Source organism: Hylobates moloch, unplaced genomic scaffold (assembly GCF_009828535.3).
Source record: "Hylobates moloch isolate HMO894 unplaced genomic scaffold, HMol_V3 SCAFFOLD_3, whole genome shotgun sequence".
Taxonomy (NCBI): Eukaryota; Metazoa; Chordata; class Mammalia; order Primates; family Hylobatidae; genus Hylobates; species Hylobates moloch.
The window spans coordinates 16,975,460-16,995,159 of NW_026652278.1; the positions used below are offsets into that span (position 1 = coordinate 16,975,460).

Consider the following 19,700-nt stretch of genomic DNA (forward strand, 5'->3'; position numbering starts at 1 on the left):
TTAAAAAGAGAGAGAGTGGGAGGCAGTTGACAACAGTGTTGTACTCTGCTATGGGATGGAGCAAATGAGTAGAATTTCCCATTTGACTTTGTGACTGGTGGTCATTGGAAATCTGAGTGAAAGCTCTTCTAAAGTCAGATGGGAGCAGAGAAGAATTTAGGACGGGGAAGGATTTATTTTATTTTATTTTGTAATGGCAGGGACTTCAGATTTTAAACACCGGATGAAATGAGAAGTTGAATATACAAAAGAAAGAAAAAGATACCCGCAGGACAGTGTTCCCAAGAAAGCAGGAGAGGGTGGAGTTCACCGCACAGAGGCAGAGATTAGCCCAGGAAAGAAGAGGCAGCTTCCTTATTAGAAAGAAGAAGGATAGAATGGATGCAGATGTGGGTAGTTGATGTGTTTGGATCAAAAAGAGTAGAGATTGCTGGCTGGGCGCGGTGGTTCACACCTGCAATCCCAGCACTTTGGGAGGCTGAGGGGGAGGGATCACGAGGTCAGGAGATGGAGACCATCCTGGCTAACATGGTGAAACCCCGTCTCCACTAAAAATACAAAAAAATTAGCTGGGCTTGGTGGCGGGCGCCTGGGGAGGCTGAGGCAGGAGAATGGCGTGAACCCGGGAGGCGGAGCTTGCAGTGAGCAGAGATTGTGCCACTGCACTCCAGCCTGGGCGACAGAGAAAAAAAAGAGTAGAGATTGCTATCTGATCATGGCATCTGTTTTCTATATAAAGTAGGAGTAGGAGAAGAGTTTGGGGCAGCAGGTGTCAAAAGAAACGCATTTCAGGACAGTGCTGATCACAATATACATCATATCATATACATTCTAATTACATCCATCTTCTCTGTGGTACCACTGTCCCAACAGCACTTCAGGTGCTGGCCCAGAGAAAAGAAATCTGAAAGCATTCAAGGTTAAGGTTTTGCCTAACAGTTAAAACAAACAAACAAACAAAAAAGTCAGCAAGCCAGAAGGGGAGGTGACTGTGGTCAAAGAGGACATTCCACTTGGTGAGTTTGGAGGTGGGCATTTTTGAGTGATATGATGACAAGGCATGAGTGTGGGTCAATAGTCACAGTGAGTGGAGGGAGTAATGGGTAATTGGACTGCATTTTCAGCATTCATCCAGGAAGCAGAACAATTCCCTAATAGTCCTTGCCCAAACAGTAGTAGGGCACAATTGCTTGCTACAATAATGCAGGGCACTCAGAGGGAAAGGGAATCATTTTTTAGTGCTTCCTTAGGGAATAGCACACACAGAAAATAACGGCGTCACCTTGAACTTTTGGAATTCCTTTGCCTAGATAGTTCATGCACTATTTTTCATCCTCATACATTCTTATAATGCAAAAAAGGGGACAGATATTAAGAACTATAGGACAGTAAGTCTATACTTTATTAAAATAGGGTTCTCAGAAGTTAATTGACTCCCATTAGTCTTTTCAAACCTTGAAGGAGCCAGCCTAGAGAACTCTTGGGCGAGGAGGGAGCTAGTACTCACGTTGCCTAAGGCCACGGCTGGATCCATCACTCTTCCTCCACCTTGGGACCTGCGCAGGCTCGGGACAGCTGCTCTCAGGAAGACTTCTCTCCCCAGGGTCTGTGCTGACTCCACCACCAGCTTGCTAATGAATGCTGGGCTGCGACACAATTACTCAGTACGGCTCAGTCCCTTCTACTGAGCTTACTCATAGCCACTCTGCTCCTGGGTTGGCCTAGGTGTGAATATGTACAGCCCACCAGTGAGGGCAGTACACACCGCTGGATCATGCCAAATGTCCCTGAACCCGCTTTCCTCCTTCTCCCCAGCAATCTTCCATCCCTTCCTTGCAAAATGGGAGAGTCATCCCACATGCTTCTCTGCTTTCCGCCACAGCACAGATTTATTTATGTACACCCACGAGTCCTTTTGAAAGTTCAGCTGGCAGCGAGGCACCAAGGAGAATCGAGAAACCCTCTGCAGAGTATCTGTCATCATTTCTTTCCAACAGTATTTATAGCACAGACCTATAGGCTAAACACTGAGCCTAGTGATAGAAAACAGAGCAAATGAAAATATGAAATTTCTCCCTTTCGCTGGCTAAGGACAACTGACTTGGAAGAAATTGAAGCAACATAAAGAAAAAAGAAACACAGTGGACACATTTAAATATTATAATATTGTTATTGCAAGAACAAAGGGTTACCCAAGTGCTTTACAAATGAAATGCTGCCTTGAGGCTAAATACAAATTCACCACAGAGCCTTCAAGACCCAGGGAGAGGAGTAATTCTCCTGTGGCAGGGACTTTTGGAGGAAGGGGGCTATACCCTGGGTTGTTGAACTTCAGGTCCCATTGCTAACTGATGAACACATAACAGATAAGCTCCAAAATCTCTCTTATGCACACCCTGAACACCAAGGAACACCTTGGAAATAGTAGTGCAATCTCATTAGTTTTTATTATTACTAGATAGACACCAACCCACAAGGTTATAATCTACTATATATCATGCACTATAGTCATAATTTGTCTCAGCAAGATTTAACAACATAACAAATAGTTTTATATAATTTTAGAACAATGATTATTATACCTGAAAATGTACTTCAAAAACTCAGCAAACCAGAGGCTCACTTTTGTCCAGTGAGTTTATACACACAACATACATTTGCATCACCTCCTCTAGGAAAATTCCAAAACAGCTCTATTTTGTCAATGATATCCAGATTCCTACAGATCATAGGAATTATCTTCTGTCCCAGGGTTCAGTGTGTTTTTAAGGTGCAATTAGATGAACATTCTACACAGAAAAAAAACAAACCTGTACTTGACTCTGAGTAAGACCCTTGTAAATGACTCGGTCATTTACAAGGGTCAAATTTGGTCTGGATGCCAGGTGGAAGGCATTCTTCATTGCTCCTACTAAAGAAATCCATCAAGACTGTATCTGAGATTAGCATGGTTTCAGGTTCTGGAGAATATTAGGTCCCATAATGTCTTGGCTACAGAAGGTAGATCTGAAAGTTTTTAAGGAAAAAAAAGGGATTTTTAACCTGATGCCAGGGAAGAAAAAGACATTGGTAGATCCCCCGATTTAATGAGTAATTCTTATTTTCTAACACTTCTGCACATATAGCTTTGGTTTCTTAAAATTTCCCTTTCTTTAATTGTAAAATTTCAAAGTCTATAATTTTTTTTTTTTTTTTTTTTTTTTTTTTATGAGATGGAGTCTTGCTCTGTCACCCAGGCTGGAGTGCAGTGGCGCAATCTCGGCTCACTGCAAGCTCCGCCTCCCGGGTTCACGCCATTCTCCTGCCTCAGCCTCTCCGAGTAGCTGGGACTACAGGCGCCCGCCACCACGCCCGGCTAATTTTTTGTATTTTTTTTTAGTAGAGACGGGGTTTCACCGTAGTCTCCATCTCCTGACCTCGTGATCCGCCCGCCTCGGCCTCCCAAAGTGTTGGATTACAAGCGTGAGCCACCACGCCCGGCCTATAAATTTTTATACTACTTGCACATTTCAAATTATCTATGGGTTTAAACACCATTTATAAAACGTAAACTATGAAAATGAAAAGGAAAAAGCAATACTTACTTATATCCATATTTCCCAGATGTATTTATCACCATTTCTGCTCCCAACTTATTCTGAGAATCTTCAAACAAATGTTTTTTCCAGATGAACTGAACACTTGTAATGTTTCCAACGTTAACATCTGCATCGATTAATTTTGTGTAAGTCATGCCTGGCTCAAGTTTTCCACTGTAAACAAAAATAAGACTTGTAAGTTTGCACTTGGTATTCACAGCACTGAATGAAAGAAAACACATCTGTGTATGCACTATGGAAGAGAAACGTGAAACGTGTATTTGCTAGCATTTGCTTGTAGGAGATTTATTCTTTCCATGTGTATTGATCAGCATCTCAGAATAGCATGGTTCTGAAGTTTGAAAGAAGGGTGAAGTAAATGGAGAGCTTGGCTAGATGATTTTTAGAGAATACCTAGAGAGGCATTATTGTGATTTCTCCAGAGTGAAAGATCTGGTCTTGGCTTTGTAGTATCAGAAACCAGATTATACGGACACCAGGAAATCAAGAAACTCTCAACAGTGGACTAAATTTACACAAGACTTATCTATAAACCAGGAGCCTGTTCACCAATTCACAGTGTGGAAATGCCTCCCTCTGATTAACCAGAATGCTCCCATGCCCTTTTTCTGGTACCTTCTTTAACCACATAAAAGGAATTGGGTAACCAAACTAGTGATCAAAAGACATTTTGTTGATCATGGCAATAAAGCAGAGAGAGGTGCCATATCTCGAGGCATAAGGTATGTTCCATCCAAGCCAAAGTGAAACCAATGACGTGTTTGTTCCCCATCATGCAAAAATTCTCCACTGTGACCTAGATTGGTCGTGGCACCCAAACCAACATCTCTTACCTCCATAAGAGCTTCCTGACTCCCATTTCCTATGGCTATTGCTAATATTCTCCTTCTGATGAAACAGTCCCTTTTTTTTGTTGTGTTGGTAACATAAATTAAACTACAGTTAGTAAATGATTAAGCTACAATCCAATCTAAATTTGTCCCCATGTTGCTCCATACTGTATCACCTTTCCTTATTTCTTCATAACTTACAACTATTCCTCTGTTAATGTATCATTTGTCTACTCAAACTGCAAATATAAGCTCTGTGAAAGAAGGACCTGTATCTGCATCCCCAGCAATTAGAACAGTTCCTGGCACAGTGTAGGCACCTACATATTTGCCGAATGAATTAACAAATGAATATTGCTATTCCTAGGGTCTGTCTTATTATATTACTAGTAGGATTAATTGATTTAATTACCAGAGGAAACTGTTCTTCCAAGTTCTTAAGGGTAATCTTTCCATTATTCCAAGAACTATCTTCACTCAGTGCCCATACGTTGCAGCCCTTTATGTCATTAGAAGCCCAATTAGCTAAGATATAACCTATGGTGAAGCTGGACATTTTTTTTAAACACTTAAGGTCAGGGGTATATGTGCAGGTACATAGGTAAACATGTGTCATGGGGGTCTGCTGTAGAGATTACTTCATCGCCCAGATACTAAGCCTAGTACCCATTAGTTATTTTTCCTGATCCTCTCCCTCCTCCCACCTTCCACCCTCTGATGGGTCCTGGTGTGTGTTGTTTCCTTCCATGTGTCCATGTGTTCTCATCATTTAGCTCCCACTTATAAGCGAGAACATTCAGTATTTGGTTTCCTGTTCCCGCATTAGTTTGCTAAGGATAATGGCCTCCAGCTCCATCCATGTTCCTGCAAAGGACATGATCTCATTCTTTTTTATGGCTGCATAGTATTCCATGGTATATAGGTACCACATTTTCTTTATCCAGTCTGTCATTGATGGGCATATGGGTTGATTCCATGTCTTTGCTATTGTGAATAGTGCTGCATGAACATATGTATGCATATGTCTTTACAATAGAATAATTTCTGTTCCTTTGGGTATATAATCAGTAATGCGATTGCTGGATCAAATGATATTTCTGTCTTTAGGTCTTTGAGGCCTTCCACAATGGTTGAACAAATTTACCTTCCAACCAGCAGTGTATAAGTGTTCCTTTTTCTCCAAAACCTCACCAGCATGTTATTTTTTGACTTTTAATTATGGCCATTCTGACTGGTATGAGATGGTATCTTATTGTAGTTTTGATTTGCATTTCTCTAATGATCAGTGATGTTGAGCTTTTTTTCATAGGCTTGATGGCCATGTGTATGTCTTCTTTTGAAAAGTGTCCGTTGATGTCCTTTGCCCATTTGGTAATGTAGTTGTTTGTTTTTGCCTTGTAAATTTGTTTAAGTTCTTTATAGATGCGGGATATTAGACATTTATCAGATGGATAGGTTGCCAAAGTTTTCTCCCATTCTGTAGGTTGTCTGTTCACTCTGTTGATAGTTTCTTTTGCTGTGCAGAAGCTCTTTAGTTGAATTAGATCCCATTTGTTAATTTTTGCTTTCGTTGCAATTGCTTTTGGCATCTTCATCATGAAATCTTTGCCTATGCCTATGTCCTGAGTGGTATGACCTAAGTTGTCTTCCAGGGTTTTTATAGTTCTGGGTTTTACATTTAAGTCTTTAATCTATCTTGAGTTAATTCCTGTAATACATGGTGTAAGCAAGAGGTCCAGTTTCAGTCTTCGGCATATGGCTAGCCAGGTATCCCAGCACCATTTATTGAGTAGGGGATTCTTTCCTCATTGCTTGTTTTTTACAGGCTTGTCAAAGATCAGATAGCTATAGGTATGCGGCCTTATTTCTGGATTCTCTATTCTATTCCATTGGTCTATGTGTCTGTTTTTGTAGTAGTACCATGCTATTTTGGTTACTGTAGCCCTGCAGTGTAGTTTGAAGTTGGGTAGCATGATGCCTCCAGCTTTGTTCTTTTTGCTTAGGATTGCCTTGGCTATTTGGGATCTTTTTTTTTTTTGGTTCCATATGAATTTTAAAATAGTTTTATCTAGTTCTGTGAAGAAACTCAATGGTAGTTTAATATAGATAGCACTGAATCTATAAATTGCTTTGGGCAGTAGATAGCCTATTAGAAATTTAGCAATTTGGCCAGGTGCAGTGGCTCAGGCCTGTAATACCAATATTTTGGGAGGCCGAGGTGGGCGGATTACTTGAGGCTAGGAGTTCGAGATCAGCCTGGCAAACATGGTGAACCCTGTCTCTACTAAAAATACAAAAATTAGCCAGGCATGGTGGTGGGCACCTGTAATCCCAGTTACCCAGGAGGCTGAGGCAGGATGATCACTTGAACCCGGGAAGGGGAGGTTGCAGTGAGGTGAGATCACACCACTACACTCCAGCCTGGGTGACAGAGTGAGACTCCATCTCAAAGAAAGAAAGAAAGAAAGAAAGAAAGAAAGAAAAAGAAATTTAGCAATTTATATAATGGTCTTATTTATTTGTGAGTTGCACAAATAAAAATATATGCTTATATTTGTAGAATATTAAATGGATGGGATTAAAAATATACCTTACATACCATCATTTTTTTCCCACTTGCTCAATTATCTAGATCTCTTTTCATGTTATTGATATTGCCATTTTAATGATATTGATTCTTCCTATCCATGAGCATGGAGAAGCTGGACTTATAAAACTTGTTTGAAGAATAGAACTAGACCAGCATACAAATTTAGCCAGCTGACTTCATTTCAAGATGACAAATCTGCTGTGAACCTTCAATGCTTACTTATTCTTAAAAGAGGATTGGGTAACTATGCAACAGCATTACAAACAGCTGCTTCAGCCGTTATCAAAAGAACAGAGATGTGGAAATGCTCTCACAAATCTTAAAAGAGGCAGAAACTGCATATTCATTACCAGCTGCCTCAGGTTAGACGTCTCTGTGCAGGGCACACATCACACAGCTTTACTCAGTGTCCTGTGAGCCTCAAAACCACAGGCACGTGATTATGCTGAACTGCTCTCAGAGGGAGGCTTGATGGAGCCATGAAGAACAGGTAGAAACAAAATAGCAGACAGGAAAAAGTATCTGCAACAAAGAAACAGCATGGGTGAAGTCCTGAAGAAAGGTAAGGGTAGGATCTATTCAGTACTGGGTAGTGCAAACAGTGTAGCCTGCTGAACTGAAGGTGGAACAAAGCCAAATGGTGGGAGACATGGTTAGAAGAAGGGTAGGCTGGAGCCTGTGCACCAACCAGGATCCAGATCATCACTCACTGAGCTTATATTTATAGGCAGTTGGACCAAGGCAAGATCACCTGCAGAAACTCTGCCAGTGATAAAACGGATGCATCTCTCAACTGACAAAATAACCACAAAATCTCTGCTTTTCATGCCTGTGCCTAGTGTTTCAGGATGATGGAAATCACAGAGATAAAACACCTAATCCATTCATCTGTTTGCAAAAATGTTGCATCTAATTAGTATGTATAATGTTAATTCTGACATACATTACAGAATAAAATAATGGACATGAACATAATACAAAAATGCTAAGGCTGAGCAAATAAAAGATTAAGAAAATTTCAAGATAAAAGGAGGCTTTAGCAAAAGATACAAAATGAAAATCTGAACTGGATTATTTTTAACCTCTGACTATTCTAACACATGTCCTGTATCTGTGGGTAATGCTTAGATAGCTTATTAGGAATTTAGCAATTTATATAAATGTCTTATTTGTTACTGACACAAATAAAAATATATGCTTATATTTGTATAATATTAAGTGAATGGGATTAAAAATATACCTTGAATACTGTAAGTTTTTTTCCACTTGCTCTATTATCTAGATCTGTATTTTCACGTTATCATTTCCTAACATTTTCTGTTTCTAGTTGGAACTGTAGAGAAAATACATATTATGATTTCTACCTTATATTTGGAAAACATGAAGTAAAAAAAAAAAAAAAAATCAAAGATAACACGGTAGCCTGTGGAATTATACGAAAAGAGAAGACTAAACAGCTTACTGAGCCAGTCTCACTGAGTATTACTGAGCGCCCCCAGCACTGTGCAAAGCGTCAGTTTCTCATTCTGCCTACCTGGCAATGGCAAACTCCCCAGTTTTCCCAATTGCCCCGCCTACACGAAGAAAGACAGTCCCTTGAGTGACTTTGCTTCCACTGAGTTTAACAGACAATTTGTGCCTCCAACCTAGATATAAGGAAACAAGAAAGAAAAGGAGAGAAAGGGTTAAAAACACATGGGAAGTATGACTTCCTGGATCCTTTATGGAAATACAATTTTCGGGGTTGTATTTGAACAGTGCTGCACACATTCATGCAAAAATACAACTTTAGTTTCAGTGAATTTGGTGAAAAACTACATTTAAAAATACACATTATGGGTCACATTTTAATTTTCCAGAATAAATAGTTTACTAATATTTTTAAAAGAAAATTCTTTATTTTTCCAGGCATTTTTATGACTTTTAAAAATGGAAGTCCTGTGTCTTCTTTTGTCTATTGCCTTTGTATTGTGTGGCATATATATAGTATGTATACTTTCTATAGCCAAGTTTTTATTTGCCATAGTGAGACAATTAATCTAGAAAAATCTAGGAAACCAATTGGGCAAGAAGATGTATGCTTTTATAATCATTTAGAGGCAAAGTGAGTCATTCTTCTTCTCCTGCAGGGATATGTGCTAAGAATGCCCAGTACACATAGATACAGATCAATATAGTATCTGTCAGTAGATCATTCCCTTGCAAATGGCCAAATGTGACTTTTTACATCTAGAGCTAAACAGATGTTTTATTCTGAATTCTGAAATTACTGTAGCTTAATAACAAACTGAAAAAAACGCAATTCTTCATATGATTATTTGAAAATAATCGAAAGGGGAAAGAAACCTACCAGAGAGGAATTTTAATTCATGAGTTAATCATTGCCAAAGAATTTTCTTTCTCTTCTCAGCCCATTCTACTGGAATCTGGCTCCCCCACTGTCTCTCCACTGAAACCACCCCAGCCAGGCTCACTAAGGGTTGAATTGTTTCTTCATCCAATGAGCCTCTATGGGGCCCTGTCTCATGTGACCACAATACAAAGGAAATAGACAAAAGAAGACACAGGACTTCCATTTTTAGAAGTCATAAAAATATTTGGCGTGGGCTGGGCACGGGAGCTCATGCCTGTAATCCCAGCACTTTGGGAGGCCGAGGCGGGCAGATCACAAGGTCAGGAGATCAAGACCATCCTGGCTAACATGGTGAAACCCCGTCTCTACTAAAAATACAAAAAATTAGCTGAGCGTGGTGGCGGGCGCCAGTAATCCCAGCTACTCAGGAGGCTGAGGCAGGAGAATGGCGTGAACCTGGGAGGTGGAGCTTGTAGTGAGCCGAGATCGCGCCACTGCACTCCAGCCTGGGCAACAGAGCCAGACTCCGTATATAAAAAAAAAAAAGTATATATATACATTATATATATATATAAATTTGCTGTGGTGTATGCCTCCTCTCTTCCTCCTCAGCTTTCTTTCCTTGGCTCTTTTAACGATAACCTTTGCTGGTCTTCCTTCTCTCTGCCCATTCTTCAGTCTCCTTTGCAGGAGCCTCTTTCTTTGCTCTCTTTCCTTCTTATCTGGCACATTCTTCCTGGTTAATGACATCATCCACTTTCACTACACTGACTACAGTCTGAGTGACTCCCAACCCTCCATCTGTAGAACACATCCATTTCCAGAGGCTGAGATCCGTATCTCTACCTGCCTCATGGTGCACACACACTCTCCAACCCTAAAGGCAGCTCCAACGTAACATGTGAGAAACTAGCCCATCATCTTGCACCAAACTAGCCTTTCTTCCCGTGTCGTCAAGCTCAGAGAATGACAGATCATCCACAGCCAGAATTGTCCTTGACTCTTTGCTTTTCTGCATTTTTTAATCCATTCACCTAGGTCCATTTTGCTTCTAACTATCTTTGCAACCTCTCTACTTCTATTTTTTTTTTTTGCCTGAATTGTGGCAATAATTGTCTAACAGGCACCTTGCTTCCATCTTGTGGCCTTCTAATCTATGCAGAAACCAAAGTGATTTTTCTAAAAATAGAAATAATCTGGTAATTCTTAATACCCTTCAATGGCTTTCCATTCACCCACAGACAAAGCCCAACCTCTCCACTTGGGACACAAGGCTCTTCCCTCATGATCTGACCCAATTTGTCTCCCCCACTTCATCTCCTATCACTGTCCTCCCGGTCTCTACAATCCTCGCAGGGCCTTCTTTCAGTTTCTGCTCTCTCCTACTTCCAGGCATTTACAGATGTGGTCGCTTCTGCCTAGAATACTTCCCTTCTCCCTCTTACTCATCCTTCAGGAGTCAGCTTAGAAATCTCTTTTCCTCGAAAGGCTCCCTGACCTTTATACTCTGCACATATCTTGAATGTTTCCTGAGAGAAAGTTTATTACCCAGGATTGGAACTGAGATTTTACTTGCTGTCTTTCCCACTAGCCCAAACTCAATTAAAGACCTCACTATGTTGTTCTTCACTGAATTCCCAGTCTGGCCCAATGCCCAGTTATTTAGTAGACACTCAACAAAAACTGTTGAATTTTTAAAGATAAGTACCTGAAAGCATTACAACAAAACTTAGCTATAATACTTACGGGCAAATGGGGAAAGGGACCCTGTGTTTAAAAAATAATGTGATCCATTAGTCTTCATATTTTTGAGGTGAAATCTATCAGCAAAATGACCCATTGTTGGGCAACCTCCTTTGGGACAAAAGAAGCAATTTCCCTGATGACAGAAAATGAGAGGTGATTACTTATGTAATTAGAAATGTTGCCCTTCAATAAACTCACTATATATTATTAAATAATAATAAATCTCCAGGATCTAAATAAAGGGTATGCATTTTAAGAGTGCCTAACAGGCCACCATGTCTGTTTTCAAAAATAAAACAAAAGCAACTGAGGGAAAAAGGAAACTCCCTATTAAAAATGGGTAGATGATATGAATAGACAATGCACGGAAGAGGAAGCTCAAATAGTCAATAACTATGCAAGATGTTCAGTCTTACTAGTTGTCAAGCATATGTTAATTAAAACAAGGTAAAATTTCATATTCAGCAGATTTGCAAACATTAAAGCAATTGGCAACACTGAATACGTGTAATAGGGGAATTCTCATTCACTTCTGATGGAAAGCTGTATTGTTCTTCACTGCATTCCTAGCCTGGAATATAATTTTTAAAATGTCAAAAATATAATCAGATCAAATTTTTTAATTTTTAAAAATTTGCTGTGCACACAAAAGAACAGTCCTTGAGCTAGGAGACTTCAAATTGAAAATGGTAAGAAGCCCCCGCTTACAGCAATCACAAGATAGTTTATAAAGAAGGAAGTATTTTGACCTTTTTTTTGTGATTGGCTATTATGCATTAACATTCTTCTCTAGGGCAAGTAGAGATATTTATGCTGATTTGTCTACAGCTGATTGGTTTAATTTCCCTGAATCATGCTGACAAGGAGGTAAAGCTCATGTTTTTGTGTTTCATTTATGATTAGAACTAGTGTTTCTGGGAAATCAGGATGACTTGGTTTTGGCTATGTGGTCGTGTGTGGCCTTGGATTATATCTAAATTGTGGCCTTCATTTTTATTTTTCTTTAGCAATCGATAGACATTTTAAACAGTGATTTGGTAATGTCTAATAAAGAAGGAAATGCATGTATGCTTTGATAATTTCACTTCTGTTGTATGCCATGAAGGAATTCCACTCAAGTACATAAGGAGACATACAAATATGGCAGAGTTGGTAGAAATTGCTTTTTTTTTTTTGAGACGGAGTCTTGCTCTGTTGCCCAGGCTGGAGTGCAGTGGCCTGATCTCAGCTCACTGCAAGCTCCGCCTCCCGGGTTCATGCCATTCTCCTGCCTCAGCCTCCCAAGTAGCTAGGACTACAGGTGCCTGCCACCACGCCCGGCTAATTTTTTGTATTTTTAGTAGAGACGGGGTTTCACCGTGTTAGCCAGGATGGTCTCAATCTCCTGACCTCATGATCCACCCACCTTGGCCTCCCAAAGTGCTGGGATTACAGGCGTGAGCCACCAGGCCCGGCCGACATTGCTTTTAATAACAAAAACTGGAAAAAATAAAAACTCACATTAGTAGGAGAACGAATCAATAAATTATGGCTGATTCCTATAAAATAAATACATTAGATCTACCTACATCAATGTAAATTTCAAATTTTATATTTATAATATTTAATGAAAACAGCAAATCCAGAAACATAACACGATAGCATTTATTTGATACATATCAAATTCAACTCTGCCTTAGGGGAAGGATTGAAGGGAATATAAGGTCCTTTGCTTCTTTAATTTTATTTGTATGTTTTAAAAATCTAAAGGATTTAGATACAGCATCTAAATATACCCTATTTGGGTACAGTACAATAAAGTATGTCAAGGAAATTGATTCATTCTAATAGTTTGTAACCACAAGTAGCATCCATGTGGCATGAGCTAGCTTCTAAGGGTTCTCCAATTTGGCAGATTAACCCTTATCTCCAAATATACAATGACTCCAAGGGCCTGCTTCTACTAGAAGTAAATGCCAGGATCCCGTGGGTGCTCAGAGTAGCAGCTGAGGCAGGAAGAAGAGAGAAGTCCAGGAGAAGGACGATATGTGGGAAATGCTAATGTTGGCTGTCAAGCTTTCTGAGAATGGCAGGAAACTGAGAGAATGGCCTAAACCCCTCCATCTGTCAAGCTCTATAGCAAGAGGGAAATGCTTCTTCATGTCACAACACGGCACTTATTCACAAAGTACTATTACTTACCATAAACTTCAGCTGAATAGCCCACATTTTCTACCGTGATAAAACAGGGGATTAGGTCTCTAAAGCACAAGAATGAAGATCTTTTCCACTTCCCACTACAAAACAGATTTTCTTTCTTTTACTCAAATAAAATCAGATTTGGTAGTTTGTCACATATTGATCTGGGTAGAACTCCTGTGAGCTATCTATGCCTTAGTTCTGCTCTGTATAAATAATTAAATTTTAATAAAATAATTTTCATGTTCCAAGTAAATAGTAATATGTTTGGTTGTAGCTATTGATTGGTTCAGCCTTCTTAGGGCATCTTTGAAGATGACATTTAAAATATATATGCAGAAATATTTTTGCCCTAGACTTATGCCTGTTACACAGTAGCATCTAATTACTGCATAACAAATGGCCAAAAAAGCAAAATTGTATATAATTTTCAAAAGAGCTGAAACAACCAGAATACAAATAGTTGGTTGAGTTATTTCAACCCTCCAGCAATCCCAGCTACTGTTCAGTACTCAGCACAGAAACAATCCATTATTTCCCAAAATGGCAGGTGCATTTTTCTTGCTACCTACTCAAAGCCCTAATGTTTAGCTGGATGATTGTGTTTCAAAAAATTACTTTATAATTAAATTCCAAGTAAGATGATTTACTTACTGCTTTAAAAGATGTGTAGGATCTACAAGGATAAGCAATAAATGCATCAGGATTAAGAATGCTTTCAGCATAAAATTGATAACTTCGGGCATGGTTACAGTCAAAGAAGGAAGCCATTTCTGTGAAAACAATTTCCAATTAACTGATAGCAATTAACTGATAACCGGTAGCATAAACCATTTCTTAGAAACAGCAACTGTAAGTGGCAGTCTTCTTGAGTTGGGAGGGCCAGACCTTTTGTTTAGGCTTGGATATTGTACAACATTTGTCAAAGTTACATATAATTTTATTTGTACCAAAGAATTATGTGACTCAAAAAGGACATTCAAGAAGTGGAAATAAGCAAAAGCAAATGTGGATGACTTTGTGCTTTGACACGAATACACTGAGTCACTTCCTAGTGACAGCGGCAGGAGGCAGACAGTTTCCTAGGCAGATAGGGGTGTGTCCTCAGTGAAACCCAACCTTTAAGCCAAAAGCAGTGTGAAGCCTGAAAACGAAGCTGCCAGTTCCAGGTAAAGTCCCTGACTAGAGTGAGAACTTCTATTCCTGTTTGCCTGGTCTTTCCTGAACAACGTTTTTGGTTCTTTCTGAGCAAGGTTTTTTGTTTGTTTGGTTGGTTGGTTGGTTTTTGTTTTTTTTTTAGATGGAGTCTGGCTCTGTCGCCCAGGCTGGAGTGTAGTGGTGCAATCTCAGCTCACTGCAAGCTCCGCCTCTGGGGTTCACGCCATTCTCCTGCCTCAGCCTCCCAAGTAGCTGGGACTACAGGTGCCCACCACCACGCCCGGCTAATTTTTTGTATTTTTAGTAGAGACGGGGTTTCACCATGTTAGCCAGGATGGTCTTGATCTCCTGACTTCGTGACCCACCCACCTCGGCCTCCCAAAGTGCTGGGATTACAGGCATGAGCTACCGCGCCCGGCCTGAACAAGGTTTTTTAACCAATTGAATGTTGCTTTTTCCAAGGCTACCTATAGCCAACACCTCCCTCATTCTGAGCCTATAAAAAGCCCAGACTAAGCCACACTTTGGGGACTACCTGTCTTTGGGTGGGAACTACCTGCCTTCAGGTATGGGCTACCCACTTTGGGTTCCCATCTCAGCCAAGAGCTGTTTTGTCACTCGATAAAACTCTTCTGCACCTTGCTCACTCTTCAGTTGTCTGTGTAACCTCATTCTTCCTGGATGTGGGACAAGAACCTGAGACCCACCAAATGGCAGGTGCCAAAGGGGCTGCTGAAACACTGTAGCCATCCCACCCCACGCATCAGGAAGCTGCGGTGGGGCTGGGACAGCCCAAGAGCTGTTGTCTGGAGTATGGCAATGGGATCAAACAATGTGAGACACACCCCTATTTGCTGAACTGTGCAGAGGGTGGGATCAAATGAGCTGTAATACGAACGAGCTGTAATGTTTCCTGGGGGCTTAGGCCTCAAGGCTCCATAAGTCAGAGCTGTAACATGCTGTATGTACAACACCCCCTTTCGGGCTCCATGGTTCCTGGCATCTCCAAGTTTTTTGGGCACCACCACATTTCCCTCATTCAGAAGCTGGTGCCCAAGGTAGAAGCTGCTTGCAGTATGCCTGGTCCAGCCACAGCCTCGTGTGGAACCAGTGCCTGTACTGGCCTGAAGCCACCTGCCCTACCACAGCAGTGGGCGTGCCTGGCTCAGCCTTGGCAGGTGTGAGATCCAGGTCAGCAGAGTGAGCTGAGCACAGGTGCCAGGCCAAGTGGGTGAGATAAGTCCGGTGGTGAGCCCAGCAGGTGCAAGTGAAACTCAAGCAGAGGCACTGCAGGCTGTGGAGGTCTCTGGCTGGTGAAGCAGCATGGAAAAAATCCTGTATCACTAGGACCTCTGACACAATATCCCTGTGCATATAGTATCTCCACTGTAGACCAATTAAGACTCTGCCTTTCTGTTTCTGCAAGAATAACTGAACTCCCTCCTATTCACCCACAAAAGTCAGCACTGTTAACCAGTGCTGGGTTAAAGGTGTAACAGGTGGTGGGTTTTAGAAAGAATGCTAAAGATGAATTAGTTTTGTCATTATCAAGCATGACATTATTGCCATCAATAGTTAGGATTATTAGAATAATAATAATAAGATCTAAATACATCTGCACGTTCCAAAATTTTCATAACATTCTAGTTATTTATTCTTTCTTTTCTTTCTTCTTCTTCTTTTTTTTTATTTTAGAGATGAGGCCTCACTATCATGTTGTGCCCAGGCTGGTCTTGAACTCCTGGCCTCAAGTCTCAGTGATCCTCCTGCCTCAGCCTCTCAGAGTGCTGAGATTACAGGTGTGAGCCAGTGTGCCCAGCCATTTATGCTTTATTTTATTTTACATAACAGTATTTTTACTGAATGGCATGGACTATTCTTTCAATGACCTACACAGCTTAGCCAATCTTTGAGAAACTAGATTTTGGTTTTAGCATATGCAGTATAATTATTATGTAATAATTGTTTCCAACAAATGACTCCTTCCAGGTCCTCACCCATTTGCAGTATTATGTAACCATTCCTTCTCTCAACATGAAGGCCATGTTAAAAATACCCCTGCTCCATTACAGGCTGATCTTGTAACTTGCTTTGCCCAGTAGCAAAGAACCAAGATCAGTTCTCTGGAGAAACTGACATTGGTTAAGTTCTAAGGCCTTAAAAGACCTTCCAGCATCCACTCTTACTGTCTTGGAACCCAGTTGCAATATTATGAAATCCAGGCTACCTGTCTGGGGAGAGAGGTCCTGAAGGATGTCAGACCACCTGACAGAGGAGAACAAGTCCCAGGGTTCCTGACACGGAGGGTCATCTCAGACCTCCTCATCCAGCTTAGCCCAGCTCAGCCCCCAGCTGGATGCCGTCACCTGAGTTACTCCAGCCAACACCACAGGAAGCAGAATCTCAGCAGAACTCTGCCTGAATTCTGACCCTCAGAAGGCTGGGCAATAACATAATTTTTCTTGTAATTGTTCACTGTGGTTTGTTACACAATAGAGAACTGAGACAGCATAGTTGCAGAAATAATGTAATATCATCAGCACAGATTAATAATTGGCATCATCCATTTTTATTAAACAAAGACTTCTCTTACATTAGGTCTCTGTGTATCTATAGATTTCTATTCACAATTAATTGTGATTTAGGCAAGACGGTTCGTTAGAATACAGCAAACTATTAATTTTAAAAGTAATGGTTTCTTAGTAATAAATTTAAGTAAAATAGAACATCTTGAAGTCTTAAAACTCATCCAAAGGTTTAACATGAACGATAAATGTTCTTTTAATCCAATAAAGTTATAGGAAATCTTAAAATGTCTCAAAATGATAGCTTATGATAAATGTATATTTTAGTTGAATTAATCTTTTATAAAATTTCATATGATCTGTGTATAACAATTAATTATGTAATGAAGTCTTCTGATCTATATTTTCTCCTAATAGAAAGGATTCATGGTCATAATATAGAAAATAATGAGGAAAATCAATTTTATAATATGCCTTTTTTGTATGAATTTTGCTTATCTGAACTAGGTGAAATTGGCTTTAATTTTTATTCGTTGCACCTGTAGATTAGACAGTTGTGTGGGTTTTTAAAATATAGTCATTACAAATATATACTTCTGATCACATTTGCTCTTTCAGAGCAAATATTAAACCTTTGTAATTTGTTTCTAGTGAAGTATATACCTGAGTTACACTCAATACTATGATCTGTGTATATTTCCTTTACAACAGCCAAATGAAAGAGCAAGTAATTTCAACCCCTTGATATCTTGACTACAGGGGATTGGGCTGTGAGATATTCAGAATCATCCAGGTATCCATTATCATATCATCATACATATATATTATTATTATTATGTATTATGGGTAATATATTTCATTACTTATATGATGAAATGTAGAGATAGGGAAGAACAAATTTCCCAAATAATAACCTTTTGGTGCCTTTTAACTTGATGCCATAAAGATATTGTAATTATTATTATTGGAAACTACTATAAAAAGTTAAATACTACTTGTTTAATTTGTAATTACAGCATCCAGAGTGATTCTTGTTACAAGTAACTCAAACCACGTCTCTTCTCTGCTCAAAACCCACTCATGGCTCCTATCTCATTTGAGTGAAAGCTTAAGTCTTTTCTACCATCCACAGAGTCCTGTGTTATTGCCCTCTGTCTGGTTCCCTCTCCAACATTATGCCCTACTTCTCTCCTTTTACCTAGTTTCAGCCACAACAGGCTCCTCACTGTCATGAACCTGCCAGGCTGACTCCTGTTTTCAGCCCTTACACTTGCTTCCCCCTGTTGGCCTGGAATGCCTCTCCCCTTGGTGTCCATAAGGCTAACTCCTTTAGGTCATCTTTTCAGTGAGGACTCCCTTACCATCCTGTCAACAATTTTCTTCTTCTACTTTACCTTCACTGTCACCAATACATCATATTCCCCTTCCACGCTTTATTTTGTCCCCTTAGCTCTTATACTATTTATTGGTTTCCTAACAAGTTAGAAAATTAACTCCATCAGGGAGGGACCTTTGTCTTTTGTATTCATTTCCATATTTGCTGTTCCTAGAATAATGCCTAGCACATGGTAAACACTCAATACATATTTGCTGAGTGAATAACACACCTTCCTTGTTTATATTGAATGACTGCAATATGCTAGACATTGATAAGGCACCAGGGATACAAAGTTAACTAAGACACGGTACCCAATCTTGCGGATCTTAGAACTGGTGGGAGAGCTTCTTATATGCAACTGTGTTTTGAGAGAAAATACATTTTATATGTATATTAGACACAAAAGTATGTGCATCCCATCTAAGGAGAGAGCTCAGTGAATATGTATCAGCAGCATTCATAGTTTAGAAAGTATTTACCTTTTTTATAAGCATTGAAGTTAAATTTCAGTAAAGGTGTAATTAAGTCTTCACATCCTGGCATGTGCTTCCCTCCATTTGGGTAAAAGTCAAGATGACCACAAGCATCAATGGTTCCAACACCTGAAATAAATAAAAACAGGGTAAATGCCTCTAGAAATCTCCTCTATGCTTCAATGAAGTTTCTGATTCTGTTAAAACTTACCAAGCTCAAAGAGGATGCGAGCTGCATTTGTATGAATAACATCAACAAAATTGGCATCTGAGGGGTCTAGCCTGACTTCCTTTGGAGTGTTGTGGAAAAATGGCCCAGCTGGGTCCAACCCTAGAGAAAGCACAACCAAGACATGTTCTATGGAAGTGCACATTAATATTGTTGTTACTTTGGAAGCATGTATCCTTTCCTGCATTATTTCTATCAACCAAAGATCACTTAGGAAAAAGTACAGATACATAACCTAAATCTATAAATGTAGGGTCTCTATATATTGCAATGTCAAGTATCTACATATAAGTAATGCTATGTTGAGACAATGCCAAAAGAGCTAACAAACTAAAAAAATCACAGTGGCTATTCTAGGGTCTGTATATGGAATACCATATATACAATATGGTTATGAATTACAAAAGTTCTTGAAAAGCAACATCTGTAGGCAAAAAATTAAATTAAAAACACAACCACTCTTCAATGTGTAAAGATGAATCTACAAAGCAACACAATTAAAATAACAGAATCTTTGTCTTGAGCTATGGCTCACTTAGTTCTACTTTTCATTAATAGTAATACAAATGAAAAGCCCGAAGCCCAGGGAAGTGAAGTGACTGGACAAGGTTATCATATGTTAGAAGCAAACTGGACTAAGA

The 19,700-nt window shown here is 39.7% G+C and overlaps 1 protein-coding gene across 1 annotated transcript in view; it reads right to left on the minus strand.

Moving 5' to 3' along the window:
* Nucleotides 1-2,150: 2,150 nt before the first annotated feature.
* Nucleotides 2,151-19,700, minus strand: part of PNLIPRP3 (pancreatic lipase related protein 3) — a 52,496-nt gene continuing 34,946 nt past the window's right edge. Inside the window, exons 6-12 of the mRNA XM_032169757.1 lie at nucleotides 19,042-19,161; nucleotides 18,837-18,959; nucleotides 13,951-14,069; nucleotides 11,119-11,251; nucleotides 8,554-8,665; nucleotides 3,585-3,752; nucleotides 2,151-3,006 (exon numbers count right to left, since the gene is read on the minus strand). Of these exons, the coding sequence (XP_032025648.1) occupies nucleotides 2,943-3,006; nucleotides 3,585-3,752; nucleotides 8,554-8,665; nucleotides 11,119-11,251; nucleotides 13,951-14,069; nucleotides 18,837-18,959; nucleotides 19,042-19,161 (839 nt within the window). The 3' untranslated portion in view covers nucleotides 2,151-2,942. The remainder of the gene's footprint in view (nucleotides 3,007-3,584; nucleotides 3,753-8,553; nucleotides 8,666-11,118; nucleotides 11,252-13,950; nucleotides 14,070-18,836; nucleotides 18,960-19,041; nucleotides 19,162-19,700) is intronic.